Here is a 19,164-nt window from a genome sequence, read left to right as displayed (position 1 = left end):
GTGAGTACTCCATAAATGGTTACTTTTATTGCCAAGATGGAGCAATCTTGAGAGGGCTGACGACATTTGTAACTGAACTTTGAGGTTGTCTTGAATATCCCATACCTTTACTTGGTTATAGTCAGATGAATCCTTGTCTATTTTTAAGGACACCTCCACGGATCCTGTCAGAGTGCTCAGCTGGCTCCGCAGAGACCTGGAGAAAAGTACAGCAGAGTTCCAAGATGTTAGGTTCAAACCCGGAGAATCATTTGGTGGGGAAACGTCCAACTCAGGAGACCCACACAAAGGTTTCTCTGTAGACTATTACAACACCACCAAGGGCACTCCGGAAAGATTGCATTTTGAGATGACTCACAAAGAGAATCCTTGCCAGGGCCCCAGGGCCCAACTTGGCAATGGGAGTTCAGTAGATGAAGTTTCCTTCTATGCTAACCGCCTCACGAATCTAGTCATAGCCATGGCCCGCAAAGAGATCAATGAGAAGATCGATGGCTCTGAAAACAAATGTGTCCATCAGTCATTGTACATGGGGAATGAACCCCCACCCACCAAAAGCCTCAGTAAGATAGCATCAGAGCTTGTGAATGAGACCGTCTCTGCCTGTTCCAGGAATGCTGCCCCAGACAAGGCTCCTGGCTCTGGAGACAGAGCCTCAGGATCATCACAAAGTCCCCCAAATTTGAAATACAAGTCCACTTTGAAGATCGAGGAGCGCGCCAAAGAAAGACAGGGTCCAGAGGACAAGCCTGCTTCTAAGAAGTCTTTCTTCTATAAGGAAGTGTTTGAATCTCGTAATGGAGATTATGCCAGAGAGAGTGGAAGGTTCTTTCCTCGGGAGAGGAAGAGGTTTCGAGGGCAGGAAAGGCCTGATGACTTTACAGCTTCTGTTAGTGAAGGGATCATGACCTATGCTAACAGTGTGGTATCTGATATGATGGTCTCCATCATGAAGACACTGAAGATCCAAGTGAAAGACACAACCCTTGCCACCATCCTACTGAAGAAGGTTCTGCTCAAGCATGCAAAAGATGTGGTCTCGGATCTCATCGACTCCTTCATGAGGAACCTCCACAGCATCACAGGGACCCTCATGACTGACACACAGTTTGTCTCGGCTGTGAAAAGAACTGTCTTCACTCACGGAAGCCAAAAGGCCGCAGATATCATGGATGCCATGCTAAGGAAGCTGTACAATGTCATGTTTGTCAAGAAAGTCCCTGAGCATGTCAGGAAAGCCCAAGACACGGCTGAGAGTTATTCCCTCATCTCCATGAAAGGAATGGGTGATCCTAAACACCGAAATGTGAACTTTGCCATGAAATCTGAAACTAAATTGAGAGAACAAATGTATTCTGAACCCAAATCAGAGGAGGAGACTTGCGCCAAAACTCTGGGTGAACACATTATCAAAGAGGGGCTGACCTTGTGGCATAAAAGTCAACAGAAAGAATGTAAATCTCTAGGTTTCCAGCATGCAGCATGTGAAGCTCCCAACACACAGTGTAAGCCTTCACCAGACATTTCCTTTGAGTACCCTGAAGATATTTGCAACCTCAGCCCTCCTCCATATCCCCCAGAGAAACCTGAGAATTTTATATGTGGTTCAGACTCCTGGGCCAAGGACCTGATCGTATCTGCCCTACTTCTGATTCAATATCACCTGGCCCAGGGAGGAAGAAGGGATGCACAGAGCTTCCTTGAAGCTGCTGGCACCACCAACTTTCCTGCCAATGAGCCTCCTGTAGTTCCTGATGAATCCTGCCTGAAGTCTGCTCCCATTGTAGGTGACCAAGAACAAGCAGAAAAGAAGGACCTAAGGAGTGTTTTCTTCAATTTCATCCGGAACTTACTTAGTGAGACCATTTTCAAGCGTGACCAAAGCTCTGAACCCAAGGTGCCGGAACAGCCAGTTAAGGAAGATAGGAAGTTCTGTGACAGACCTTTAGCCCCATCTCCCCCTAAACTATGTGAAGATGATGAGACCCCTGGTGCCCTTTCTGGGCTGACCAAGATGGTTGTCAGCCAGATAGATGGCCACATGAGTGGGCAGATGGTAGAACATCTGATGAACTCAGTGATGAAGCTGTGTGTCATCATTGCTAAGTCCTGTGATTCTTCTTTGGCAGAGCTGGGAGATGACAAGTTGGGAGATGACAAGTCTGGAGATGCCAGTAGGCTAACTTCGGCCTTCCCAGATAGTTTATATGAGTGTTTGCCAGTCAAGGGCACAGGGTCAGCAGAAGCTCTCCTGCAGAATGCCTATCAAGCTATCCATAATGAAATGAGAGGTATATCAGGTCAGCCTCCTGAAGGGTGTGCAGCACCCAAGGTGATTGTCAGCAATCACAACCTAACGGATACAGTTCAGAACAAGCAACTCCAAGCCGTCCTTCAATGGGTAGCTGCCTCTGAGCTCAATGTCCCTATTTTGTACTTTGCTGGTGATGATGAAGGGATCCAGGAGAAGGTAAGAAACAAAGGCAGAGGAATTTGGAAGCTTTATTAAGAGTTAACTAGGGCTTTAAGTTCTGGTTTCTTTCTGAATGGGAAGATAGCCACAGGGAAGGTAAAATGGAAACAGTAGGATTTGAAGATCATGCCTCTTGGCAGAGATAATGGATAAAGAAAAATTAGATTTTGCCCAATACAAGGCATATCAAAGGGGAAAGGGGGGATAAATGATGTTTTTCTGTTTTCTGCATTTAGGAGTAGGAGTGTACAGATGAGGAACCTCCAAGAGACCTAGCGACAGAATCAGATTAAGGTCTGGGCTCTAGGCTGAGTTTTGGATAGGACAGCATTGCTCAAAGGATGAGATGAAGCTGGAAAGTAGCCCTAGGATGTGTTAGGGAAGAGGCAGAGTCTGAATTTATGACCTTTTCAAACGTGCCATTACTGTCTTAGCTGGTTGTCTAGGTGGTGTTGGGGATTTGAAAGGATTCAGTCGATAACACCCCTCTTCCCCCTACCCTAAGTTCTGAATCAGTTGACAAGTAAGACTAAAGCATAAGGCAGATGGGAAATCAACTTACCACTGTTATTACTGATAAAGGTAAACGTGCCTGATAAGTTCTTGTTCTCCATGCAAGGTGCCCAATAAGCATCAGAACTGCTCGCCAAAGGGAGGGTTTGAATCTGGAGAACACGCACACTTACCCAAGATGCTGCTGCTTCATACTGAAGTGGGGGAAGTAAAAAGACCATCCCCACAACCTTCTCTTCTCTGTCTTCTCTGCCTTCTCGCTCGCTCTCGCGCGCTCTCTCTCTCTCTCTCTCTCTCTCTCTGTCTCATTTTCTCTTCCTCAGTGCTTTTCATTGTCTCCTCTTGATTGAGAAAAGTGGAACACCTGCTGTTAATCATTCAGTGGCAAAGGGTGGTACAAGAGGCTAGGATTATTTAGAAAAATTCATCATCATAGAAATCAAAAGATATAGAAAAAAAGGCTTTCTCTGCTTAATTCAGTGGTATTTACATGGTATTAGCAACGCTTGCAACTGGGTCGCTACGTTTATCTGATGACTGGAAAGACACACGATTACAGAGCATCCAGATTAGGCTATATCAAGCCTAAACAAGAAACTGTATGGTCTTTGACTTTGGTCTTAGCAAGACTACACTTGCTACTCAAAGTGTAGTCTGTGGACCTACAACATTGGCATCACCTGGAAGCTTTTTAGAAGGGCAGAATCTCACACATCCCTCCAGACCTACTGAATCAGAATCTTCATTTTAGCAAAATACCCAGGTGAGTTGTGTGCACATTCAAGTTAGGCTAGAAGACAATGTGAACTTCCAATATTAGATCTATTCCTAAGGGTCCTTGGCAAGCTCTGTCTCCATGCAGGGTTTCCAATCTGTAAAACAGACAACTACTTTATAGTATATAGCAATTAGCAGAGGTGGGGAGTGGGAGGCTATATTCTGAAGAGAATTTAAACTGATGAAAAAATCTAAAAATAAGCATAGCCTTCAGGTGTATAATGTGTCAGAAAGCCTTTTGTAGCCATCTTTGAAATCAAACCCATCATATATAACATACATAATACATTCTGGCTTTAGACTTTTTTTGAATTGGAATGTATTGTTTTAGATTATTTTAAATTGAAACATGTCTCTAAAATAGGACAGTAGACTTGCAGTCCCCCACTTTTATACACACCTCCCCCCCACACACACACACCCCTTTGTCTACTCTAAAGATAAGGACAGTCATCTATTTTGTTGACTCCCTCTAAGAGTAGAAGGAACGAGAAGCAGCATGTTCAAACTTCAACTAATAAATAGATGCACTGAATATTAGTGTATTTTTACGAACAGGGATGACATAGACACCAAGGAAACTGCCTAAAAATGACTTTTTGAAAAGAGATTAATGTATGCAAATATTCTTATACTGATTCAGGTGATTGAACCTGCTGTCACTGGGATGTCTGTGAACCTAATGTCTTTAAATACACTTGTATTTATTTTTGAATAAATAATATGTGTGCGTAGTTCAAAATTCAAAAGTACAAAAGGATACACAGTGAAAATTAAGGGTTTTCTCACTTGTGTGCTCCATCCTATTGCCGTTTGGATCAGTTTCTTATTTATCCTTCCAGAAACACACACACACACACATACATACACGTAAAGTCGCAAATTATTTATATATATATATATATATATATCCTCTTCTGCAACATATAGAGCTGCCACATTCTTTTTAATGGTTTTATGTATTTTATAATATATGAAACCATTTCATATATATGTTTTATATATGTTTTATATATGTTTTATATGTTTTATATATGTTTTATATATGTAACCACTCCCCTATGTATGGATATTTCAGTTGCCACTATTTTGCACTGTAAGCAATGCTACACTGAATATCCTTGAATATACATAATTTTGCACAGATTCAAATGTATTCATATGTGCTATACACCTAGGAAAGGAATTTCAAGGTCACTGAGAATATTATTTGTGTAATTTGATACATGTTTCCAAATTGCCTTCCATAGAGCTTGTACCAATTTACACACCTGTTAAAACAGTGTAAGAGGACTATTTCCTCACACTTAAACCAACAGTGCATGCTAAAATTTTAATTTGCTAAGTTGCTTTACTTTTTGTCTTATTAGGAATGAGGGTGAGTATCTTTGCATATATTTAAGACCATTTGAATTTCCTCTTCTGTGGATAAATTGGTCATAACTTCTGCCCATTTTTCTTTTTTTAACTTTTACGTTAGGTTCAGGGGTATATGTGCTTGTTTGTTATACAGGTAAACTCGTGTCACAGGGGTTTGTTGTACAGATCGTTTTGTCACCCAGGTACTAATCCTAGTACCGACCCAATAGTTATTTTTTTCTGATTGTCTTCTTGCTCCCACCCTCCACCCTCAAGTGTCTGTTGTTCCTCTCTTTGTGTCCGTGTGTTCTCATCATTTAACTCCCACTTCTGATAACATGCTGTATTTCGTTTTCTGTTCCTGAGTTAATTTGGCAATGGTAATGGCCTCCAGCTGCATCCATGTTCCTTCAAAGGAGATGGCCGTGCTCTTTTTTATGGCTGCATAATATTCCATGGTGTATATGTACCACATGTTCTTTATCCCATCTGCCATTAATGGGCATTTAGGTTAACTCCATGTCTTTGTTATTCTGAATACAGTGTTGCAATGAACATTCATGTGCGTGTGTCTTTATGGTAAAACAATTTATATTCCTTTGGGTATACACCCAGTAATGGGATTGCTGGGTTGAATGGTAGTTCTGTTTTTAGCTCTTTGAGGAATCGCCACACTGCTTTCCACAATGGTTAAACTAATTTACACTCCCACCAACAGTGTGTATGCGTTGCCTTTTCTCCACAACCTTGCCATTACTTTTAATAATAGCCATTCTAACTGGTGTGAGATAGTATCTCATTATGGTTTTGATTTGCATTTATCTAGTGACCAGTGATATTGAGCTTGTTTTTATATGCTTGTTGGCCACACATATTTCTTCTTTTAAAAAGAGTCTGTTTGTGTCCTTTGCCCACTTTTTAATGGGGTTTTTTTTTTCTTGTAAATTTGTTTCAGTTCCTTATAGATGCTGAACATTAGACCTTTGTCAGATGCATAGTTTGCAAATATTTCCTTCCATTATGTAGGTCGTCTGTTTACTCTATTAATAGTTTCAATTGCTGTGCAGAAGCTGTTAAAATTTAATTAGATCTCATTTGTCGATTTTTGCCCTTGTTGCCGTTGCTTTTGGTGTATTCATCATCATGAAATCTTTGCCAGTTCCTGTGTCCAGAATGGTATTGCCTAGGTTGTCTTCTAGGGTTTTTACAGTTTTTAGTCTTCCATTTAAGTCTTTAATCCATCTTGAGTTGAGTTTTGTACATGGTGTAAGGAAGGGGTCCAGTTTCAATCTTCTGTATATGGCTAGCCAGCTATCCCAGCACCTATTGAATAGGGAGTCCGTCCCCATTGCTTGTTTTGGTCAGCTTTGTCAAAGATCAGATGGTTGTAGTTGTGTGGCCTTATTTTTGGGCTCTCTATTCTGTTCCGTTGGTCTGTATGTCTGTTTTTGTACCAGTACCGTGCTGTTTTGGTTACTGTGACCCCGTAGTAAAATTTGAAGTTGAGTAATGTGATGCCGCTAGCTTTGTTCTTTTCGCCTAGGATTGCCTTGGTTATTGGCAGGCTCTTTTTTGGTTCCATATGAATTTGAAAATAGTTTTTTCTAGTTCTATGAAGAATTTCACTGGTAGTTTAATAGGAATAGCCTTGAACGTTTAAGTTGCTTTGGGCAGTATGACCATTTTAACAATATTGACTTTTCCTGTCCATGTGCATGGAATATTTTTCTATTTGTTTGTGTCATTTCTGATTTCTTTGAGCAGTGTCTTGTAATTCTCATTGTAGAGATTTTCACCTCCCTGGTTAGCTGTATTCCTAGGTATTCTTTTTATGTTCTCCCCAACTTTTTATTGCATTGTAGGCCTTTTCTTATTGATCTATAAGAGTTTTATATATTGCCAGGCGCGGTGGCTCACGCCTGTAATCCCAGCACTTTGGGAGGCCGAGGCAGGCGGATCACGAGGTCAGGAGATCGAGACCATCCTGGCTAACACAGTGAAACCCCGTCTCTACTAAAAATACAAAAAATTAGCCGGGTGCTGTGGCGGGCGCCTGTAGTCCCAGCTACTCGGGAGGCTGAGGCAGGAGAATGGCGTGAACCCGGGAGACGGAGCTTGCAGTGAGCCGAGATCGCGCCACTGCACTCCAGCCTGGGTGACAGAGCAAGACTCCGTCTCAAAAAAAAAAAAAAAAAGAGTTTTATATATTACAAGAAATCAACCTTTATGATACTAAATACAAATGTTTCCTTTGCCATTGGTCTTTGGATTGGTGTTTTGTTGTTGTTGTTGTTGTTGTTGTTTGTTTCTGCCATACAAATGTCATCAAATATGAGACATTTTTCTTTTTGCTGGGTTTTATGTTATATTTTGGAAAACATTCTCTGCTTTATGATATTAGCAAAACTTTCTCGTTTTTTTTTCTAATACAGTCATGCATCGCTTAGTCATGAGGATATGTTCTGAGAAATGTGTCTTTAAGCGATTTCTTCATTGTGTGAGCATAATAGACTGTACTTACACAAACCCAGTTGGTATAGCCTACTGCATATCTAGCTTATATTGTATAGCCTGTTGGGGATATGTTCTGAGAACTGTGTCATTAAGCGATTTCCTCGTTGTGTGAACATAACAGACTGTACTTACACAAACCTAGCTGGTATAGCCTACTGCATATCTAGCTTATATTGTATAGCCTGTGGCTCCTAGGCTACACACCTATATACAGCATGTTACTGTACTGAATACTGTAAGCAATTGTAACACCACGGTATGTGTGGATCTAAACATATCTAAATATAGAAAAGGTACAGTAAAAATATGGTTTGAAAGATAAGTGGTGCATCTGTGCAGGTCACTTACCATGAATAGAGCTCACAGGACCGGAAGTTGCTCTGGATGAGTGAGTGACTGAGTGGTGCGTGAATGTGAAGGCCTAGGACATTACCATTCACTACTGTAGATTTCATAAACACTGTACATTTAGGCTACAATAAATATATTTTTAAATGTTTTTCTTTCTTCAATAATAAATTAACAGCTTACTATAACATTTTTATGTTACAAACTTTTAATATTTTTAACTTTTTGACTCTCTTGTAATAACACTTAGCTTAAAACACACATTGTACAGTTACACAAAAATATTTTCTTTCTTTATATTCTTTTTTATGAGTTTTTTTCTATTTAATTTTTTTTTTACTTTTTATTAAAAATGAAGATACAAACACACACATTGACCTAGGCCCACACAGGGTCAGGATCATCAATATCATTGCCTTCGACTTCTGCATGTTCTCCCACTAGAAGGTCTTCAGGGTAAGTAACACTCATGGAGCTATTATGTCCTATGATGACGATGCCTTTGTCCTGAAGGACCTGCCTGAGGCTGTTTTACAATTAATTTTTTTAAGAAGTAGAAGGAGTAGACTAAAATAACACTAAAAGTATAGTATAGTGAATACAGAAATCAGTAACGTAGTCATTTATTTTCATTATGAAGTACCATCCACTATATGTAATAGTGTGTGCTAGACTTCTATATAACTGGCAGCATGGTAGGTTTGTTTATAGCAGCATCACCCCCAACAAGTGAGTAATGTGTTGTGCTATGTTACTGTAACTATGATATCACTGGAAAATAGGAGTTTTTCAGGTCCATTATAAGCATATGGAACCACCATCATATGTACAGTCTGTGGTTGACTGAAACATCATTATGCAGTGCGTGACTGTACTTTTATGATTTTTAAAATATATTTAAGACTCTAATACATTTTGAATTCATTTATATATAAAGTATGAAGTAAGGTTACAATCCCTTTTTTTTTTTTTTTTTTGAGACAGAGTCTCGCTTTGTCACCCAAGCTGGAGTGCAGTGGCGTGATCTCGGCTCACTGCAACCTCCATCCCCCAGGTTCAAGCGATTCTTCTGCCTCGGCCTCCGGAGTAGCTGGGATTACAGGCACGCTGTAATTTGTGTACTTTTAGTAGAGATAGGGTTTTGCCATCTTGGCCAGGCTGGTCTTGAGCTCCTGACCTCATGATCCACCTGCCTCAGCCTCCCAAAGTGCTGGGATTATAGGCGTGAGGTACCGCGTCTGGCCATAATCTCTTATTTTTTTCCTATTCTTTTTCTAAACTTTCTACTCTATGCCATTGAATTGTCCATCTACTCTTGTACCAATGGCATCCTGTTTTAATTACTGTAATTCTATAATATTTAATATCCGATAGGACTGGAGACTCTTTATTTCTCTGCCTCAGAATTTTCTAGGCTATTCTTGTTTACATTTCCCAGTTTTCATCCCCCATCCATGTGCAACCATTAACCTTTCCATCATTATAAATTTGCCTTTCCTTGACATTTTATGTAATGGAGCCATAAAGTGTGTGGTCTTTTACATCAGGCTCCTTACACTTAGTGTAAGGTTTTTGTGGTTCATCTGTGTTGTAGCATGTATCAGTAGTTTATTTCTTTTTATTGCTGAAGAGTACTTCATTATGTAGATATACTGCATTTGGTTTGTCCGTCTATCAGTTAATAGATATTTAGATGGTTTCCATTTTTGCTATTATGTGTAAGGCCACTATGAGCATGCACATACAAGCCTGTGTGGTTATGTTTTCATTTCTCTTGGGCAGATAATGAGGTGTGGAATTGCAGCATGTTACAGTAAGTGTCATTCAATAAATGTAATTTATTTCGTTCTGTCGCCCAGGCTGGAGTGCAGTGGCGTGATCTTAGCTCACTGCAAGCTCTGCCTCCCAGGTTCCCGCCATTCTCCTGCCTCAGCCTCCGAGTAGCTGGGACTACAGGCGCCCGCCACCTCGCCTGGCTATTTTTTTGTATTTTTTAGTAGAGACAGGGTTTCACCGTGTTAGCCAGGATGGTCTCGATCTCCTGACCTCGTGATCCGCCCTTCTCGGTCTCCCTAAGTGCTGGGATTACAGGCTTGAGCCACCGCGCCCGGCCTTTCCCCCCTCTCTTGCCTAGGCTGGAGTGCGGTGGCATAATCATAGTCACTGCAGCCTCCAACTCCCTAGGCTTAAGTGATCCTCCCACCTCAGCCTCCCGAGTAGCTGGGACTACAGGCACCCCCCACCACACCCAGTTAATTGTTGTACTTTTTTGTAGAGACAGGGTCTTGTCATGTTGCCCAGGCTGGTCTGGAACTCCAGGGCTCAAGTGATCTGAACACCTCGGCCTCCCAAAGTGCCAGGAAAACAGGCATGAGCCACCACACCCGACCGGTTAAGTGTAATTTCTTAAGAAATTGCCAAACTATTTCCTGAAGTGGCTGTAGCATTTTACATTTTCACCAGTAATTTACACAGGTTTCAGTTTCTCCACATGCTGGTCAGTATTATTCTTTCATTTATTGTAATAATTATAGTGGTATCTCATTGTGGATTTCGTTCGGCAAACATACATTAAAATGAAAAATATTGAGCACGTTATTCTATTATGTGCTCATTAGCCATTCATATATATTCTTTTAGTGAGATATCTGTGCAATTCTTTCACCCATAATTTGGTTGGATTGTTTTCTTCTTGATTAGAATTATAAGAGCTCTTTTATATATGCCGGATACAAGTCCTGTATCTGATATATTTTTGCAAATATTTTCTCCCAGTTTGTGGCTTAACTTTTTATTTAATGGAGTCTTTTGAAGAGCAAAATGAAGTCTAATTAGATGACATCCAATTTATCATTTTTTACTTTTATGTCTTGTGATTTTAGTGTCCTAACAAATTTTTGCCTACCCAGTGGTTCTCAACCAGGAGCAATTTTGCCCCCCAGGGGACATTTGGCAATGTCTGGAGACGTATTTGGTTGTCACAACAGAGAAAGGGATTACCACTGGAGTCAAACAGGTAGAGGCCAAGGATACTGCTAAACCACATGCAATGAGCAAAATAGCCCCACAACAAACCCGGAAAGCCAGGAGTGCTGAGAGCTAGTAACCTTGACCTATGCAAGGCCATGAAGATTTTCTCCTTGTTTTTGTCTACTTGTTTGATAATTTTAGCTCTTATATTTAGGTCTATGATCTACTTTGAGTTAATTTTTGTGAGGTAGGAGTCCAAATTCAATATTTTGCATATAGATATGAAGGTTATCTTGGCACCATTTGTTGAAAAGACCACTGGGTATCTGGCCCCTCTGAATTATCCATCTTCTTTGTTGAAAAATCCTATTGACCATTAATGTTAGATTCGAGTCTTCTTTTGATTGGCATTTTCATGGTACATCTTTTCCTATAATTTTAACTTATTATATATGAAGTAAGGTTTTTGTAGGCAGCATACACTTGGGTTATATTTTTTGTCCATTCTGACATTTGATATGTTTAGACCATTTACATTTAGCCCAATTTATGGATATGTTTGGATTTAAGTTTACCATTTTGTTGTTTGTTGCTTCTCTCTTTTTTCTCCTTGTTTTCCCTTTGCTGCCTTCTCTTGGACTATTTGAACATGTTTTAGTATTCCATTTTAATTTATCTATTGCATATTTGACTATATCTTTTTGTGTAGTTTTTTTAGTGGTTAATCTAGGGATTATAATATACATACCAACTTCTCAGAATCCATGTAGCATCAATAGTTTATCACTTAAGCTGGAATGTAGAAATATTACTACCATATAAGTTTCCTTTATCCTTCTCCCTTTATAGTTGAGTTGCTTTATGTATTTAATCTACATACTTTGAAAAAACCCTCAGTTACTTTTGCTTCCAACCTTAAAATATTTTTTTTTAAGACAGAATCTCACTCTGTTGCCCAGGCTGGAGTGCAGTGGCCTGATCTCGGCTCATTGCAACGTCTGCCTCCTGAGTTCAAGCAATTCTCTTGCCTCAGCCTCCCGAGTAGCTGGATTACAGGCACATGCCATAATGCCCAGCTATTTTTGTATTTTTAGTAGAGACAGATTTTTGCCATGTTGGCCAGGCTGGTCTCAAACTCCTGACCTCAAGTGATCCTCCTGCCTCAGCCTCCCAAAGTGCTGGGATTACAGGCATGAGCCACTGCTCCTGACCCTTAAAACATTTTAAAGAACTGAAGAGGATAGCCTACTATTTATACTGAAAGCTCGCTCTTCATTCATTCTTAATATTCCCAGTTTCCTTGTGGTATCATTGTCCTTCTCTCTGAAGAACTTCCTTTAGCAATTCTTTCAGAACACATTTTCTGGCAATGAATTCTCTCAGTTTTATTTAATCTGGCAATGTCTTTAGTTGACTTTCATTCTTGAGTTATAATTTCTGCTAGATATAGAATTCTAATTTGGCAAGTTATTTTCTCTTAGCAGTTAAAAGACGTGCCATTTTCTTCTGTCCTCTATGGTTTCTGATGAGAAATTGGCTGTCATTTGACTTGCAGTTCCCCTATAAATGGTTTTCCCTGGATGCTTTTAGGATTTTTTTCTTTTTCTTTAATTTTCAGTGATTTAGTTATGGTAGGTCTTGGAGTTAATTTCTTTGGGTTTGGGTTTGTTTTATTTTAGGTACCCTGAGCTTTTTGAATGTATAGGTTTAAAACTTTTTGGCAAATTAGGAATACTTTCATCCATTATTTCTTCAAATATGTTTTGCATCATCACTTTTCTCTTCTCCTTTGGTATTCTAATAACATAAATGTTAAAGCTTTTGGTATTGCCCACAAGTCCTTGGGCTCTGTTTATTTTTTAAATGTTTTTTGAAATAAGCTTAATCAATCTTGTACGTTGTTCAGCATGGATAATTTCTATTGATCTACCTTCAAGTTTACTGACTTTCCTCTCTCATTTACATTCTGCTATTTAGCCCACCTGATACATTTTTATTTTATATTTTGTAGGTAAATTTTAGTTCTAAAATTTCCATTTGGTTCTTCTATTTCAGTTTCTCACATGGATATTTATCTTTCTGAAGATGCTCTCAATATTTGGTCTGTTTATTTGCCTGCCCTTTGTCGTAAAAAGTCAAGAGCAAAATGAACAAAATAAAAATCTTATTACTTGAAAGTTTGTTGCCCTTAGGATTCCAGATAAATGACAGCATTGTATTTATATTAGAATGGTTGCTTAACTAACTTTTCTCATTTTGTACTTGAAAAAAGAGCTAAAGATAGGATCCAATACCTGCAATGAATTTTGGTTCTGCTAATTACTAGCAGTTAATTCTGACAAATCTCTGTACTTCTCTGGGAAACATTTTCGTGAGGGTTGAATTGTTCTCTGAGGTGCCTTTTTGCTCTAACATTTTAGGATTCTGTGGTCTATGGGGCATGGAAAGCAGCATCCACGTTTGTCCACTGGGTATTTTCCATCTGCCCTTTTGGTCTTAGGACAATGATGGAGACTTTTATGATATTAGGGTGAGCTTAGAACCTTAGAATTCTTAGAGAACAAGATCACGGGCAGGTGGATGTTAACATCTCTTCTCTAAACTAAGAATGACGTCACCAACCTCCTTCTGTTAAACAGGCCAACAAACTTTAACGTCTGTGTTGCAGTTTCCTGAGGTCTGCCTGGCCTCTCTGCTCTAGCCTTGGCAGGCTCCATCTGGCCTGCCATGAGATGCCGTGCCTCGCCACTAGTGTTTTCTTTCCTTTCACAGCTACTTCAGCTCTCAGCTGCTGCTGTGGACAAAGGATGCAGCGTGGGCGAGGTTCTGCAGTCGGTGCTGCGCTATGAGAAGGAGCGCCAGCTGAATGAGGCGGTGGGGAATGTCACACCCCTGCAGCTGCTGGACTGGCTGATGGTGAACCTGTGATCGGCAACCCCACTGCTTTCCCCTCTTCCGGCAGTGGGCCCGGCCCTTATCCCCGCCCTTCTTTCTCACTTCCACATCTCCCCCTCTATATCCTCACAGAGCCCTAACATTATCTTCATACCACTCTCATCAAAGTCATGTCACCTTATGCTAGTCACTGAATTTTGCAGATTTTCCTGTCCATGCGAGCAAGGACATAAAATTTAAAAATTACAATTAAAGGGCTCCACATGTTTTATTTCCTTGGGATCCAATGGTACAATCAGGTAAAGAAATCCGAGGAGTGAAAAAAATAACCAGATGAATGGTAAAGGTACAACAGAGCTGGACTGAGAGGCCCTGCTGAAGGTCACTCAGCCTGTCCCCTGTCTGTGTCACAATTTGCAGCTTCCATATTTAGACTATTCTCTTAAAATAAGCCACAGTTTATCAAGAATTCATTTTAACCTTTTATAACCATGAAAATCAGAAGATACTTTCTAATATTCAATCAAAATCATCCTGATTACAATGTTGAAGACTTGGCTTCTAATTCTCTGCAGAGCTGCAGAACAAATGTCCACCTCCAACTTCATCCATAGTTGAAGATCGTGTCAAGAATGCTCCCAAGGATCTGAGTTCTATCGCTGGTTTGGTGGTTTTCGGGCTATAGAAACTGGGATAAGTTACCTGTTCTAACACTGCTCTGACTTAATGTCCATATCGCCCCACTTAAGGAATATTTTCTATTCTTTTCCTGAATTTTCTGTGGAAATTTTCTATTCTTGACTCTTCTTTCCATTTAGAAACTTCTCCATTGGCTTCTAATTTTCTTTCTATATCTCTGGGTCTCTTGGGGGACCTCCTCAACTCTGGCAACTCCTTATATATTTATCTTTCCTAGGATTTTCTCTCAACCCTCTGCTATTCTAACTCAAGATCTTCCCTGGGAGATTACATCAAAATCCATTGCTTCAATGATCTGGTGTCCCCCTTCATAAAATATTATGCAACTATTAAAATGAAAACTATATTGGGGGAGGTTATTCCAAATGCCAAGTAAAAAAATTATTTTTATATATTCTATGTTTCTGATGTTATGATCTTAAGTTTCATGTAAAATTCTATCTGTCCTATGATAACCACATAAAAAAATCATGTATTTGTATAGATGAGGATTAGAAAGGGAAGTAAGAAGACATACTTAGAGGTGGCATATGATAGATGAGTGAACATGTCCTGCTTGTTTACCCAGCTTCCCTTCCTTTGGGAAACCTTCCATCCCTTGCTCTAGTCTAAAGAAGCATCAGTCACAGTGCCTTCACCATCACTGTGGGCTTGGGACCCAGACTGGCCAAGCATCCCGGTCTCCCAGTCACAGTTTCTGTGTCACAATCATTTTGGAGACTCCCTCTTAGCAACGAAGCCGGTATCTTTTGACTGGATATTGGTGGTTAACTTCTGAGCAGGGCCTGTCATCAGGATGAAGTTAACCATAGAGAGAAACAAGGCTAATAGATGAAGAGGGAGTCTGAGCCCTACAACCTCATCTGAATTCCTGACTCCTGCTGTGACTGAAACTACATCTACCCTTTCTGATTCCCCAGTTATATAAGTCAATAAATGTCTTCGGCTGTTTAAACTACTTCTGAATTCAGCTTCTATCATTTTTCAAACAAAAATCTTGACATAGGTTGGCAGTCATGGGCAAGAAGAAAAAAAATTTTCTTTTGTGTAAGAGTTCCCTTAATGATGCTACAACATTGAGAGTTAAAAACTACCTGCCCCCTATACACACACAAACACATACGGAATGAATTTAAGTGCAAGGACATCCTTCCCCATCCCTCATAAGAGGAATCATGCCAATTGGCCATATTAATAGAGTTTTTTAAAAATAAACTTTTATGTATTTAAAAAAAACAGTCTGAAGTATTGTACAATATAAGTGCTGTCTTAATACAAATCACTGGTGGAAAGGAGCAGGACATACCCTCAGCAAAGGTCATACAATAGGGGGTAAAATGTTTGTGTTCTTGAGGGAGAAGTTTTTGCTCTGTCCCGGGGAGGTCGTGGACACCTCTGCCCCAACAGGTGCCTCTGACTTCTTGGGGGCTTCTACCAGTTGAGGCAGCTGAACAGTGTCAGCTCTGTGCTGGAGAGAGTCCTGCTGATCCCCTGAAGGCTGAACATGCTTCGTGGAGCCATCTTTTGTTTTCTCAGTAGTCTCATTGGTGATCTCATCTGCTAAAGGAGAGAGAAGACAGAAGGGAACAAGATTCAAGTGTGGATTATATGTTAATTGTCCTTTAGGTTGTACATCACTTAGCGGAAACCATGACTGTGACGATACAAAACCAGTTCATTTGCAAAGCACATTCAACGTTCCAGACATTATTCTAAGCACTGTACGTTCACTAATTCATCTGATCATTTCAGCAACCCTGGAGAATAGGCATGATTCTCATTCTCATAAATGGAGATACTGAGCTACAGAGAGGTTAAGTCCACACCTGATAAGTGGTAGAACCAGAATTTAATCCCCAGGTAACCTGACTCTTAGGACCATCTAGCTAACCACTAGACTATATTGCATATAAAAATTTGCATAATGCCATAATCTGGCACTGACAGAAATTCTAAAGGTAATTATAGGGCATAAAGGGGTGGACGCATTTAATGAAAAGGGGAGGAGGAGAAAGGAAATTGATTATAGAAGAAAGGAAATTGATTATAGGAGAAAAATGGAAAATCCTAACGAGGGGCAAAAAAGCTCCAGGCTAATGCCAAATTTCCCGGAAAAGGAAAATCCCAAAGGTAAGAAATAGCAGGATAGTCATGACGTAGCCACAAGAATTACCCCAGGGTGAGGTTACAGAAATTGACATGCAAATCCTTCAGAAATGCTTGGCTTCCTGGACTGTGGGAATAGGACTGGTTGACAGGCTGTACCTCTTTTGCTCGAGTGATGACAGCCTTGAACCTTGTCCTTCCTTGTCTCAGAAGGGAAAAAGGAACTGGATTTCCTCAGGGTCTGGGGCTTGGGCTGTGGCTTGAGGTTCCGAGACTGATGAATCCAAGCATGCTTGAGGGCCTGGTCCGGGGTCATGCGAAGAGAAGGTTCCCATCTGCACCCCAACAAAGCCCCGCATGGGTTATTATTTTACTTCCTTTTAATATATTAAAACATTTTTTAAACCCAATAAAGATTTTTATTTAAGCTATGTTGTTATCTCAAAGATATATCATCACAGAACAGAGATTATGGCATATAACTTAAAAGTACCTGGAAACAACTATTGGAAATAATCTTTCTAGAAGATGTGTATAACAAGCCAGGGAATATATATTACAGTCCAAGTCTTCCAGCATTCCTAGAAATTTCCTTATAAGAAATATTATTTTACAAAAGCTTAATCAATAGGATTTAGGGTTTACTAAGCTAACAATATTAAAAACGGAGATTTGAATTTCCAGACTACAGAACTGGGGCTTCAAAAATATCGCAAGGAGATTTACAGAATTCTAGAATATTAAGATTTGCAAGGGGACTTGGATATAATCCAATCAAACTTGTAATTCAGTAGCAGAATACATTGACCGAATTACCATCATGGAATCACCCCGCAATTTCTTGAGTAATTTCAGTGACAAGACATTAACTCACAGAACCATCTATTCCAATTTTGAAAAACTCTGATTCTTTAAAAGTTCTTGATTTTTATTGTGCCGAAACTGGTTTGCTTCCCAGTAACTTTTACCTAGGTCCTAATTCATCAACCCATTACCATCATACAAAATAACTAATCCTTTTATGGTTCAGTCCTTCAACCATCTGAAAATATTTACATTGCTACTAACTGATAATCATATGACACGGTTTTCACCATCTGGCCACCTTCCTGAAATAAGGACATTTTAGCAGTTGTCTAACTGGTGTCCATCATGGTGGGAATAGCTTCTATAACTGCAGGGAAGACAGTATTAGCATTCTAGACTCATCAAGATCCTAAAACAGCTCAAACTCTCATTTCTGTGTCAAATGAACTGCTGTTAAACAACATCTCTCCTTTCCTGGACTTTTGGAGTTAGCCTACAACGTCTAGACACAGGGCTTTACATTTATGCCTATTGAACTTGGCTCAAAACTTGTAGTCTCTCATTCCAAAGATTTGCTGATTAGCAATATATATATAAGGTAACAGTCCCCATCAGCCCGACTGCCTCTTGCAAGTTATGAGTAATCCGTCCTTTGCACTAAAGAGAAAATAATGTCTTCCTTGGTGCTAAGCTGTGTTCTGGATGGTCGAGGTTTCTAGATAACCCATCTGTCTCAGCAGTTGGTTTCTGTGATTTGTTAAGGTAGGGGTAAAGATGGGGTACAGGATCCTTCTCTACCTTGATTATTCTGATGAGCGAATAGCATGACCCCCTACGATGGGAATGCCTTCATCACTACCCTCATGGTTCACCCTCTGAGCTACTACCGAAATTCCAGAGTGCACAGATGCCAGAAGAGTATTTTCTTAACACTACTCCATCCATCTGGAAGAATAAGAGACTGTAATGATATGGTCTTCTAAAAATACTAAATTATAGGACTGATGGAACTGGAAGGGAGCTTAGGAATACCCTATTGTATAGGAAAGAACACTGAGGCCCAGACAAAAGTGATGACTTGCCAAGTATCACATGGATAATCTACTCGCCACTCTGTGGAGCTAGATTTACCTCTTTAATAGTCGTAAAATAATAAGAATAGCTAACGTTTTCTAAACACCTTTTAAACTGGGCACTGTACTGGGTACTATGACTTAAGTGCAGACCTAATTTCTAAGATTCAAAATATGCATATAGATTGTAAAAAGTTGTACATAATAAATGGTTTACAGCTCACCCTTCCCCTAATTCCCTAATATAAGAGGATTTGGGTACTAAATCATAGGGGGATGGGGACAGGCCCTGAAACCAGTTTAAACTGGATGTGTATGCAAATCATTACAACAAGCACTCAGCAGGTTGGCTTCAGCTCACAGAGCAGAAGAAATTTAGGACTGGCCTACCATCTCACTGTCAGGCAGTGTGAGGCCAGGAAGATGACAAACTCTACCATACACTGTGTATTCCTGGGCAGGTCTCTTAATCTCTTTGAATCCCAACCTCCATACATGTAAAACAGAACAAATCATCCGCCCTGACAACCACACAGTGGGGAGAGAGAGATGTCTGATGAGACAACAGATGTGGAAGCAATTTGTAGACTTTAAAGCTCTATTGTTAGCATTTCTCGTTACTTTCATAAC

The 19,164-nt window shown here is 40.0% G+C and overlaps 2 protein-coding genes across 5 annotated transcripts in view; one reads left to right on the top strand and one right to left on the bottom strand.

Moving 5' to 3' along the window:
* AKAP3 (A-kinase anchoring protein 3) overlaps window positions 1-15,506 on the top strand; it is a 42,196-nt gene extending 26,690 nt beyond the window's left edge. For all 4 annotated transcript variants that reach the window (XM_015150851.3, XM_015150853.3, XM_015150852.3 and 1 more), the window contains 2 exons: window positions 149-2,470; window positions 13,727-15,506. In XM_015150851.3, the coding sequence (XP_015006337.3) occupies window positions 149-2,470; window positions 13,727-13,882 (2,478 nt within the window). In that variant the 3' untranslated portion in view covers window positions 13,883-15,506. The remainder of the gene's footprint in view (window positions 1-148; window positions 2,471-13,726) is intronic.
* Window positions 15,507-15,745: 239 nt separating this feature from the next.
* The window catches only part of DYRK4 (dual specificity tyrosine phosphorylation regulated kinase 4), a 47,735-nt gene continuing 44,316 nt past the window's right edge, over window positions 15,746-19,164 (bottom strand). The window contains exons 14-15 of the mRNA XM_077953313.1: window positions 16,814-16,989; window positions 15,746-16,108 (exon numbers count right to left, since the gene is read on the bottom strand). Coding sequence (XP_077809439.1) covers window positions 15,867-16,108; window positions 16,814-16,989 — 418 coding nt within the window. The 3' untranslated portion in view covers window positions 15,746-15,866. The remainder of the gene's footprint in view (window positions 16,109-16,813; window positions 16,990-19,164) is intronic.

Source organism: Macaca mulatta, chromosome 11 (genome assembly GCF_049350105.2).
Source record: "Macaca mulatta isolate MMU2019108-1 chromosome 11, T2T-MMU8v2.0, whole genome shotgun sequence".
In the NCBI taxonomy this organism is placed as follows: Eukaryota; Metazoa; Chordata; class Mammalia; order Primates; family Cercopithecidae; genus Macaca; species Macaca mulatta.
The sequence above is the reverse complement of the archived record's forward strand: the minus strand, read 5'-3'. Positions and strand labels throughout refer to the sequence as shown.